The sequence below is a fragment of the Micropterus dolomieu genome, linkage group LG06, assembly GCF_021292245.1.
Source record: "Micropterus dolomieu isolate WLL.071019.BEF.003 ecotype Adirondacks linkage group LG06, ASM2129224v1, whole genome shotgun sequence".
In the NCBI taxonomy this organism is placed as follows: domain Eukaryota; kingdom Metazoa; phylum Chordata; class Actinopteri; order Centrarchiformes; family Centrarchidae; genus Micropterus; species Micropterus dolomieu.
In genome coordinates, this window is record NC_060155.1 from 19,065,361 (window position 1) to 19,078,192 (window position 12,832).

At 40.5% G+C, this 12,832-nt stretch overlaps 1 protein-coding gene across 1 annotated transcript in view; it reads left to right on the top strand.

Moving 5' to 3' along the window:
- LOC123972497 (calsyntenin-2-like) overlaps positions 1–2,787 on the top strand; it is a 103,748-nt gene extending 100,961 nt beyond the window's left edge. Inside the window, exons 15-18 of the mRNA XM_046052018.1 lie at positions 788–933; positions 1,142–1,262; positions 2,036–2,226; positions 2,393–2,787. Of these exons, the coding sequence (XP_045907974.1) occupies positions 788–933; positions 1,142–1,262; positions 2,036–2,226; positions 2,393–2,602 (668 nt within the window). The 3' untranslated portion in view covers positions 2,603–2,787. The remainder of the gene's footprint in view (positions 1–787; positions 934–1,141; positions 1,263–2,035; positions 2,227–2,392) is intronic.
- Positions 2,788–12,832: the final 10,045 nt, after the last annotated feature.

Below are 12,832 nucleotides of genomic sequence, written 5' to 3' on the forward strand. Positions count from 1 at the left end.
ATGAGACACACATCTCATGAGAATCTCCATCCGTGATGTACCGAGGGCAAGAAAAAAACACACCTTCTGTACATCTGGTTGCCGGACATGCTGGTAGACTTCTTCTTCAGGTAAGACACACTGCTTGTAGGACTGGAGCTTTCTTCAAACAACATACAGAGCGCCTGCTGAATAAAAAAAAAGCTAATGATGAGTGTGTACAGGTGTGCTTTATACTCCTCCGGTTATTCCGTCACACCTTACCGTTCTAGCAACAAGCCAATAGGATTGGAGTGATTTCATTCACGTTCAGACCTGCTTCGCCTAGAGGCGTTCCCATAGTGTCGTAACCGACGCAGTTCGAGTTCCCTCGAAGGGGAACTGCAGAGCCCCCTTGATTTTAAGGGCAAAAATCTGCAATTAGTTACTAGTAACTAAAAAATAGTTACTAGCAATTAATGGACTAGTTAATTAAGTAATTATTTAATCAATTGTTACTAGTAGCTAATGGAATAGTTACTACTAACTAATAAAAAAGTACTAGTAGCTTTTAAATAGCAACTAGTACGTTTTAAGGAATAAATGTTTGGCATACTAATGCTCAGTAGTGGGAACACATGAAAAAAAACACCTTTCCATCTTAAATATAATCTTAAAAAATATCTCTAAAAATGGCCTGCCCCTAAACATTCAGCTGTGAACATCCCTGAAATAGACTCCTGTCATAACATATTGCAGTTACAAACTGACGCACAGTGCTTCAAAACATTTTACTGCAGTGTGACACGTTTGTCCTGTGTCTTACAAGGTGTGGACTCCATGGCCCACTATGAGCAGGCGCTGAGACAGGTGCACTACAGGAACTGGCGACCTGCCACCCTGAGTGAGAGAAGGTTCAGACTCACCTGCTCTGAACTCAACGGACGTTACACCAGCAATGAGTTCAGTTTGGAGGTCAGTTTGATGTCTTTCAACCGCCATATTTCAACTCTTTTTCACTCTCTTCTTCTTTTTCTTACTCCTTTTCTCGATCTGCTTTTAACTTGATATAGATCTTGATCAATCTTTTGACCACATTGTCTTGCATTGTGGTTTTGTTTTCTTCTTTTTGTTGTTCACCTTCTTTTTCCTGAGGATAATGGTCTTTGTCCCGCCTCTGTAGGTCAGTGTTCTTCACCACTCAGCACCTGTGGAACATGTCAATCATATGGCTGCCCAGCCCCAGTACATGAGACCCATCCATCACCCACTCATGATACACACTCTCAACTCACACATGTCAGGTAAGCCACAAAAGCAATTTAACTGCATTCTGTGGTGAAAGTTTGGTGCTGTAAAGATGATGAAGGATGTTTTTATGTTATTCTGTACCAGCTGCTTTTCTGTCACAGCAAGGTGAACTTCAACAGGTATACTAGCAGTCCTTACATGTAAACCTCTATTAGATTTCCTTCCTACATGTTCATCTTAGACCTACTGTACTGTTCCTTACTGCACAGTAGTTGGAGTCAGATCCACTTTTACACTGCAATGGATGATTGTAAAGGACATCTAGATTTGTACAGCTTCGCTTTCTGTTTCAAATAAGCAGTTTAGACAAGATGATTAAACTGGAGATCACTCAGTTGTAAGGCATTGTCTAACTGAGTTGATCTCATAGTAAAATGTGATCATAACTGAAAATAATGATGGTCAAAACAACAAAAATAAGTTAAGGGTTGTTGAGCTTTATTTAAGTCTAAGATTGTAGATAAAGAATTACACACAGAAGGGAAGCAGTGTATATCAGAGGGTACCACTGTTATTATAAGGCAGATGTTGGGTACCAACAGTCAGAGATCTACATCCATGTATGTGGAGGTGTACACATAGTTGGTAATCCATGAATATGTATAATTATTTTAACCATTGTTTAAACAAACAGGTCAATTTAGAGCAAAATACTGAAGAAGAAACAAAATGCTAAATGAAACCAGGAATACAATAAAGCAGGCAGCTCAACAGCAAAATATATTATAATATAGAACAATCTTTTGCCTCTCTTCTTATCTTCCAGGAGCAGCACCTCCTGCAGCAACAGTAGTTATTGTGGTTTGTATCGCAGCCCTGGTGGTGATTGTGGTGATCGGCGTGTACAGGATCCATGCCACACATCAGGAAGGGTCCAGGGAAGATGAGGAAGGGGTCAAAGACCCGGAGGAAGACTGGGACAACTCTGCACTCACCATCACTGTCAACCCCATGGAGGTTAGATGGCATTTTTCATTTCAGTTGTATTCCTTCAATATGCTCATCTAAAGACTAGAAGGGCTGGGGGGAGGATATAAGATGATTTGTCTTAGCTCAGTTGCATTTTTGCCTCTGTAAACATTTTGATTTTGATCTGTGGTGACTTTCCCACTGTGTTTTCTAGAACATACAAGGAGCTCAGGCACTCGATGGAGAGGTAAAAGAAGACGAACGTGAGGAGGAGGAAGAGGATGAAGAACAGATGGGAGGAATGACAAGTGCTGAGTCAGACAACAGTGATGAAGAGGAGGAGGAAGAAGATGAGAGAGAAGAGGTGAAAGAGAGAAAGCAGAAGGGAAAACTAGAGTGGGACAGTTCCTCCATAACATACTGACTCAACATATTAACATAGACAAAGAGTATCAACACTCTTTACATCTCTTTCTCTCTCGATGTCTCTCTCTACCACGCACACACGTCATCCTTCATGTTCACTACACCAACATATAGTACCCACACAGAAACAAAATCTCTGATAGAACAATCTGTTGCTGGAAAAAAAAAACACTTTGAATCTTCCCACGTTGTCATTTTTAATGAAACATCTCCCTCTGTTGGTCAAAGTTAGAACTACAGAGTCAGCTGCGGTCCCACAGTGCTATGAAACATTGTATGTACATTATTATTCATATCACAGTCAGTGAAGCAAAATATAAGATGAATATCAAACAAGCACAGTCCTCTCATTATATGTGCAGAATTAGCTGGAGTTTAGCTGAGAAAATTGAATCCAAACTCTGCAACAAACATGAGTCATATCTTAAATATAGGTGACACCAATTCACACAAAGATAATGTGGGCTTTTATCCCAACATTTTATATTTGCAATTACGTGTGTCCTCAGATTACTTTTGTGTTTAATTTTCAAACAGATTGTCTGCAAGATGACGGTTATTAACATATTTAGCAGTGAGATGTATCCATACACATATCCATAAGTTAATGCATCCATAACAATTCCTTTGGCCTATATAGTAGGTATAACATAGCTGTACTGTCACTCTGTGTATATCCTCTGTTCTCATCTTTAACTCAAACCAGACACTTTTCTGTCCTTGAAGTATGTTTGATCAGTCACAGTTTTCTCTAATTTCATCACAGTGCTGTGGCTCTGTTGCCTGGACACTAAAAAGAATCCTGCATAAGTTGTCTCTTGAAATAAACATACCACATTTGTCCTGATTGATATACAAAGCAGAATTATGAAGTGTTTAATATCTTCCACCTTTGGTTTCTCAAAAGTATTTTAAAGTTAAAATGAGCACTACTTCATCAGCTAATGAGCTTATGGAAAGAGTTGACTAAAATACTCTTAGAAACAAAAGATCTGGTGGCTTTTTGAAGCCTGTTTGTTTGTTTGCATCCGTCTGTGTACCAAATATATCCATACTGTGGCCTATTGTAGCCTCTGCTCTTTAGGGTTTGATCTTTCTTTTTTCAGCAGATGAAATAATACAGAGGTATTACTGAATGCTCCTGATATCCTGTCTTTCCTTTGTTTTTAATTCCTTACTAGAGGGAGCCCTCTATGCAAATATGGGCCCAGTATAAAGGACCAGTACACAGACACATGGGCAGCAGATTTGAAAAGGAATGCAAAATTGCTACAGAGGCAGAGAAATCCTGACTTTAGAGCCTAGATTGGGTCACTAAAAAAGCATCTGTGTCAAAGCTCAGCTCCGTTTATTCCAGCAGAAAATGTTTTACTTCTAGAAGAATTCAGCAGTTACAAGCACATTTTACTGGAAAATTCGGTAAAGTGTGTAACAATAGAAAACACTTCCAGTAGCACAAAATCTCCTCACAGTGGAGACCTGTAGCAGAGCTGACAGGAAGAGGTTTGTTAATGTGACAGGATTCAATACTTCTGCTGACTCATTAGTCAGAATCTTAAAAAAACCCTCTAAACTCTTTCACTTCTCGCTACTCACTCCACAACGTTGTTAGCAAATCCACAAATCATGAGCCATGTATTTGCTTTTTTCGTCACTTGGTGCCGCTGATTAGCAGGTGTAACTGATTACACTATGCAACACAATTTTAGTTCATAGGGAGTGATTGTTATTTCCTAATTGTTTATGCCTCAAAAGTATAAAAAATGCTTATTGTTCCCCACAGAATTTGCTTTTGTGACCAGGACAATGATATTTTGAAATGTACTTATTTCCAATGAGAAAATTTGTGTCTTTTGTTCACATAAAGTCAGAAAAAAACAACAGAAATCCAGATAACCCTGGGTTTATACACCGGCTTTGATCTTTGCCTCAGACAGCTTAGGGAAGAAATCTTAAAGGTACTTGAAGGCTGCAGACTCCTTATCTAGAGCTCTGACAAATTGTTCCATAAGGCCCAATTTGATTTGCAGTGGTGGCATCAGCACCTTCCGGAGGTCCACCAGCCTCAAGCCGTGCTGCTCCATAGTGGTAACAAGTACCCTCTCTTCCGGTGGCCGCACCTTAAAGAGGATTACAAAAGCTTGCTGGACACCTTGAAGTATGATGAGTACGGCTGGGAGGTCATAGGTGACTTGGAGAAAATGGTGGCATTCCTGATGGGTCTCCAAATTTCCCTGCTAGCTTTGCCTGTGGGACAGCAGGGACACAAAGGCGCACTACCACGGTCGGGTCTGGCCACAGCTGTTATCTGTGGGGAGGAACGCCAAGTGGAAGGTGCTGATGCCACCACTGCCCCATCAAATTGGGCCTTATGAAGTAATTTGGAAATAGGCATATTCAAAATAATTTTCTATACTACTGAGGCATAAGCAATAAGGAAAAAAATGTGTTACACAGTGTGTTATAATATGGAAACATGGCTTTTAGTTCTGGGTTAGCCTGGGGTTAGGGTGCCTATATCTTTAGGGTAAAATAAGTCTTTATTCTTGTGAAACTGTTTATCTTGCACAAGTCTAATCTGAGAGCAAACTGAAGACCTAACACAAACCAGTCTAAACATTTATTTATGAAACCCGCCACAGGTCTTTTTGAGCGCCACACCTCCAGTTTGTAATGCTGGCTTTCTCTTAAAAATGTCTTAATCCAAACAAAGATGACCATGTTCTTATTGACTGAGTAGAGCTCCTTTTGACGAGGAAACTGAACTTGATGTGTAAAATTGGTGGAGTGCCCATTTAAAGTCAGGTGAAGACCCACAGAGCTAAATGCGGGAGAAGAGAAGTAGACTGATTTGTTTGTTTTACTGGAGAATCAAGAACTACAAGCAGAAACGGAAACTTTCTTGATATTTATTCCATCTTGTATTATTGTAATTGCAGTTTAAGCAACCTTCTCAGACAAAATATAATTCCACGACATTGTCTGCATTCAAATGATCTAAAAGTAACTCCAAATCCCTTTTGACATTCGCATTTCTACTATCACCTGTCACCTTTTCATGTCCAGACAGTGTCATTGACTATTACTCCCTCTGAGCTCTAACTGATACGTCTCCTGTTCACCTCGCCCCCTCCCTCTGTTGGCCTTTAAGCACCTGTGATTGTGATGTCATCATTGTGAAACAACTGCCTTGTTTCCCTCGTCCCCCTTTGTCATATTGTGCTTCTGAAATATTAAAGAGAAAAAGATTCTTTTACATATAAAAAACAAACCCTGTAAAAATGTTCAAGACAGTTATTTTATATATCTGTTTCTTTTTCTTTTTGTAAACAAAATGGTTGGGATTTCTCTCTCTTTAGTGGTCATCCCACTGCTTTCTGTATATTGACCAATAAAGACTTGTTTTAGACTCTACACAACTCTCTTTCTTGTTTTGTGCACTTGAGGTCTGACCTGTGTGTGTGTGTGTGTGTGTTGGCATATTACATAATTAATAAGCTGTCTATATAGATGTTGGAAAGCTGCCTGAATTTATCACATGCAAGCAAGCTGACTGGGTGTTTAATTTGTTTACATAATAAGCTTACATAGACAGAGGGGGTGTTATTTACATGACATTACTGAATTTGTTCAGAGGGGAAATGCATATTCAGAGCCACATTATGTGCCACAGGACAAAGAAAGGATAGAATTTTTTTGTCTCCAAATACATTGATTTAAGTGGATCGTACATTTTTCACTGTACCACAATATAGACATCTTCAATAGAGCCCTTGATGCCAAAGACAGTTAAAGCTTTCTTGAAATCAATAAAACAAGTGAATATCATACCTTTTTATGTTTGTTGTACATGCTTGTTAATTAAAGAATAATTTACCCAGACTGACACAGATGTGGCAGTTCCTACGGTCTGATTTGTCCCCACTCTAATGATTGATTTATGAATGTGGAGGATATGAGCCCTTTGCATCGTGTTGAAGAAATATTGTGAGCCCGCTGTTTGGTGTGAGGAAGAAGGTTTTCGGACACTGATAAAGACTTGGACAGGAAAGTTTAATGAGACTTGGCCAAGGAGAAACTGTGTCAGCATCCAACGTGTGAACACATGCAATGCCATCACCAAATCTGAAGGATGACATCTTTTGGTCCCTTTTATGTTTCTGTATTTCCCTGTATTAGCCTATCTGTAGGTTTTCCTCTTAGGTCACCTTCAACTTGCATTAACCTGAACAACTAATCTGTCTGATGTGGCACACATTTACTGATGTAACATTTTGCAACAATGTGGTGAACAGGGCAATAACAGGGTTTCCGCAGGGTCTTAAAAAGTCTTAAATTTCAAAATCAAAATTTAAGACCTTAAAAAGTCTTAAAATTGCTGAAGTTTGTGTTCTAGGTCTTAAATGATTTTGAACAGGTTTTAATTTTCCAACATCCATGTAATGCTACCTCTACTGCTCAGTGAAATACTCCAACAGCGCTTTAGAATGTACTGCCCTGTGAGAACATGCTTTGCACCTGCCTCAACTTCTCCCCTTAGGCTACTCACTCACACACACCTTTACCTCTGGTCTCTCAATGCAAACACACAGGCTTTCCCCGCCTCTCCCCTGAGTTTCTCCATAATCAGTAGGTTTTGTTTTATAAAGTTGCTGAAAAGACACTCACCCATGATCCTTTTTCACGGCAGCAGGTGCACCACATGCCAGCTTTTTAATTACGTTAATTATCAATGTGTTTCATACTTGAATGAAACACCCAATTTTGTAAAAATCACTCAACCCTAATTTGAATACATTTATTTACTCTGCAAGAGATTTTGTGACTGCATTTCCTTTGTATGTTTCTTTTTTTTTTGATGCCGTGATATAGGTCTTCAATTTCATTCATTGTAGTCTTAAAAAGGTCTTAAAAAGTCTTAAGGTGAGACCTGCAGAAACCCTGCAGAAAGTAAACAATACTCCACTGTGGGTGTGTAGATCATTTATTAGGGTGAAGTGGCTGCCCTGAGGGAAATGACAAAGGTGGTGAGGTCTGACACAAACAAATGCAATAATTTGATGATAATATGATTGTTTGGAGGAGGATGAGAGCTTTAATAGGAGTCAATGATGGGGGAGATAACAAGCCTCATTTTAAAATGCATCAGTGAAGATCAATCCTCAGTGGCAAGAAAATCACACAAATAGCCAACTTGAATGGAGATAATAATTCCTGGTACCTGTTTTGGGAAATTCTATCAATTTAATCTCTGTGTGTTTAGTACAGAGATACCATCCAACAGGGTCCAACTGAATTGTGAATTACTGACCCCTGCTGGTGGAAGGATTAATTAAAAGTTGATTAAGACTAAGTTTAATACATTTAGACAAAAACTCCCAAAAAAGAATGTCGTAAATATTAAGCATCTATTTATCTGAAATCAGAAAAGAAAAACTCTTCTTTGTCCATCAAATGTGGCTGCCAGTTTAGATTAAGACAGCTATCCTGCAATGTCTTAGCATCACCTTTTATATTTATCTAATTGTTTTGAAGGCAGAATGTGTTCAGGCGTGTGTGAAGTCACAAAAATCAAACACTAACTCTGACCTGAGGGTCTTCATGTCTTCTAGTTTGTTCCAGAGAACATATTGTGTAGTAGTGTTCGAGCAGTCTTGGTCTCGAGACTGGTCTTAAGATTACTTTTTGATGGTCTCTGTCTTGTCTTTAAATCGACCGCATTTGTACTCGGTCTTGTCTCGGACAATGATTGCTCTGGATTTTATTTCAAGATCAATCAAGACCATAACTTTGGGAATATCAATAAATTGCTTTTGCATTGTCTGATTTATTTGTTAACATCCCAACTTTGATCGGATGTAAAACTTATTGCTTCAAATGCAACCAACAACCCTAATAAAAAATGTGTTGTTCCCGTTAACGACTGTCACCCCTCCCTGCAATGGTAAACATGGAAAAGGAGTGTTGAATAAAGATGTTTAAGTTGATTTCAGCTCTTAGTGTTTGAATGTAGGTGTTTTACATTTACATTCTACATTTATTTATGTTGACTGTAAGTTTGTCTGCGTGTAGCAACTTATCACCACAGCAAATTCCTCGTATGTGTAAAACACTACTTGGCAATAAAGCTCCTTCAGATTCTGATTCTGATTCTTTAATGGGAATATGGATCTTTCAGATCAATTTGAGAAGTACCTATGATCTTGTTCCACATTTTATTGTTTGTAATGTAATGTGGTAAACTGGTCTTGGTCTTGACTCGGTCTTGGTTTGGGTGGTCTTGACTACAACACTACCATGTAGTACTTCTCATTTTTTACGTAACTGTAAACAACCCTGAAGTTCAATGAACCTCAGTATGTGGATTTTCAATCAGTGCCACAAAGCTTTTAATTGACTTGAGTTCATCTATTAAATGAATGTCCAGAGCTCGTGTAGATTAAGTGTTGCAGCGTTGTTTTGGCTCCCTTCTCACAACAGTGCTGACTATTCATTTCTTCACTAAGCAGATCCCAGAGGATGAGGAAATGCAATCTGCCAATTAGTACAGCTAATGTTAGTTAAAAAGGCACATTAAGCTAATAATTAACTGATGAGCACCACATGTTCAATAACACTGTAATGGACCCCTGCTAGAGAAAACCTGACTGGTGCTTCAGACCAGCAAGAATTCCAGTGTTTTCTTTCTTTTCTTTTGTTGGCATTTTAGTGTTATCTGCTTCTTCTTCCTTTATTTTCACTTTAATTCAGTTCAAAACACTCGTCTGTTAAACCAGAGCTGAACTGACGTAAGAATGAAATATTAAAGTTTTATGAACTTTTATCGTGCATGTGTGCTGTCCCAGAGTTCAGCTCCGTTTTGCATCTCATAATGATGCATTGATGCCCTTTATTTTAGATACAAACATACAACTTGTAACACTGGGGGCCAAATGAGTAAGCTTCAAGTTAAGCTTTAAAAATTAAACAGGAGGAGAAATCAAATACTCATTCCACACTCTACTCACAGAAGCATAAATCAAACACACGCTCTGATCTTATGGCTTCAAAAAGGATTTGTGGAGTAAATAAATAAGTGTGTACCACAAGCTTACAAGGGAAAGTGTGTCTCTACTGTGGAGTTATTCTCTGCCAAGACACAGATCGTCTCTTCATTGTCCAGATGGTAATTTTACATGGCAAGTGAGATGGAAACATGGCCACTGTCTTAGAAACGGCCCATTTGGGTAATTATTTTTACAGTAAAATGGACTTTATGGGGATCTCCACATTCCACATAACTCAACAGTTGCGAATAAAAAATATTCCAACTCAGGGTGGCTTTATTCATGTCAAATTAATGTACTTTTATTCATTACATGTATCTGCATTGTGCACCATCAAGTGATTGCATCACACAGAATCTTGTGGTATAAACCCCAATTAGGACACATATTCTGGATGAATGCTGTGATAAGAGGGAATACAGTGTTTTATAAAGCTTTTTGTGGAGTATGTTATATTTAAAATGTGGACACATACACAGTCATACATGGCTGCATGCACAAACACACATACTGGTGTGATACCGTCGACCATTAATAGGACTCATGAAGGACTTTGTTTCTGTGTCATCCCTGTTCATTCACATTTGCTTCAATTTATCCACTTTTCTCTGGAAACCGGCCAAACACCTCCTCACTACTGCATGCCGAGGAGTTGTGTTTTGTCTGTGTGTTGACTAATTGAAATTGAGACAGTGTGGTTGTCGTGTGTAGGTGAGCATGTGTTAAGGGCACAAATTCTTAAAATAAGCACTGTGAGTCTGTGTTTGCTTGTGTGTATGTGTGTGTCATCGTGGCAAATGTGGTCCTGGAGACTGTAGCAGAAACTACCACAGAAGCTGTTTTAAGTAAACAGGTGTTATTATGTCTGCGTGTCTGTCTGTGGACAGATTTTGTTAACAACCATGCAAGATGCAGACAACTTAACAATGGTGTAGCTGACATCAAAATAAAGGCATGGTTTGAAGATGGGTGTAGTCCAAGCAAGCCAATGCCCCCCCTACTTTACATCCCTGGCCCATAGTCTTTTTAATCTACACAAAATTACTACTGACTGCAAAAGCAACCATCTGGCACAGTTCACCTGTTTCACCAAAATCACTTCTCTCACGCCATGTGATCCCATCAGAAGATGGTCTCTATTTTCTTATTGCATCAACATAACAGTTTTCCTGTTTTTTAAGTCAAAAACAGAGTTTCCTCTTCCCTCAATGGTTTTACTATTCAGAGTTTGTATCAGTACAGTGGCAGCAGAGCTTGAGCCAAAACAGCCCATGCAGTGTCAGATGGTCACAGTCATAACAGTTTTATCTACATTGGCTCACTCAACCACCTTTGCATCTCATGTTTAATTTTTCCCAGCACAATAGTCCTGTGACTCACTTTTTCTGACGACATAAAGGGAAAATATTTTAGAACATCACTGCAGTTTATTCTGCAATTTCTGTAAATCACCTTAAATGAGAAATACGTGGAAAATGTCTTTCCTTTTCATTGTCTTTTATCAGTGTGGATGTAGCCTCGACTAGCGTAGTATAGACTCTGAAGGCAAACTGCCCAGGACAGAAATGTGTTGTTTGTGGACCCTTTTCACAACTCAGCTTAATGTCAAAGTCCCAGAATAGAACATATGTGCAGCTTTGTTGCCTTTTTCCTGCTTTGGCGAGCATCAGGGTTAAATGTCTGACATGAATAAGTTTTACGTGGGTTAAGGATTTTAGCCATCCGACATGGATTTTAAGCTAGATGACCGTAAAAACGCGATCAACGCTACTGATCGCAACAAAGCTCCGGTGACTATGCAAGCCGAAATAACTCTGCCCCATGAGGACTGCTCACTCCTTAAGAAAGCAAACAAGAAGATTGCTGACCTTATGGAAAACATCCGACGACTTTCAGAGGAACTCAAACAGAAAGATTCCCTGCTGACTGGCTTTATGGATGTGGCTTCAGTACAAGCCAAACAGATTGTTTCTCTTAGCGCAACCGCTAACATCCAGGACACCGTGTTTTGGGACCTCTCTAGCCTTCCCAGGCTTTCATCCTGCTCGACTCCGAAGCATCAGTCAACCTGGGCTGAAGTGGTGGTCCGTGGCTGCAAGAGATGCTCGGATGGGGCTGCCTCTCCTCCGCACATCGGCCTCTCCAACCGCTATGCAGCCTTGTCTAACGACACTCCGGTCCATCCAGCGGATGCACCTGCGGCTTCGAGTCTCCCTGACACGGATCTCTTTCGGCGCACAGTGCCTGCCGACACTGTTGCATCTCCTCCACCGGCTACATCTCCTGCACTGGGCCGCCGGTCTGCCGCAGGGCCTGATCGGCGGCTGTCATCCCGGTCAAAAACCTCCGCTTCCCGACGTAGGATCCTGAAGGAGGCTGTGCTCAGACGCTCCGGAGGCCGTCTCTACCCTGCACCGTCGGGTAGCCCTTCTCTCAGGTCTGTTAGTGCTACTCCACTCGGCAGCTCACACACTCCATCCTCAGTCCGCACACAGTGTTGAAGCAGATTCTGCTCAGTCCTGCTCTGGAACCACACAACCGGCATCTCCTCGTCCCCTTTTCTCCCCAACCACACTAATAATTGGTGACTCCATAACCAGAAACCTCCGTTTCTTTAACGCTACCACTCGCTGCTTCCCCGGTGCCACCACGGCTGACATTTTAAATAAACTCCAGGACCTGATGCCGTCGCTCCCGTCCTCCATCACAAGAGTGATAGTCCATGTCGGAACAAATGACACAGCTCTTCAGCAGTCTGAGCTGACAAAGTCAGATTTTAACCTTTACTTCTTAACTTTTTAAAGCAGTGTGGAAAGTCCGTTTTTATCTCTGGTCCCAATCCCACAGTTGGTCGCGGTGCTGGCCGCTTCAGTAGACTCCTTGGCCTCCACGACTGGCTCCAGTCCGCCTGCAGGGCTCATCGTGTGTGTTATGTGGATAATTTTAATATTTTCTGGCAAAGAATGTCTCTTTTTAAGACAGACGGACTTCACCCAAACAAACGGGGCTCAGAAATGTTAGCTGCGCACATACAGCATGTGGTGCGGTCCACACATGACTTACGTGAATGACTAATCATTCATGCAGCACACCTGGACACACCACCGCTCACTGAACAGATCTCTGGCTCACTGCCACAAACAACTGTCTCCACCTGCTGGCATGTAAAGCCGTCTGCTCCC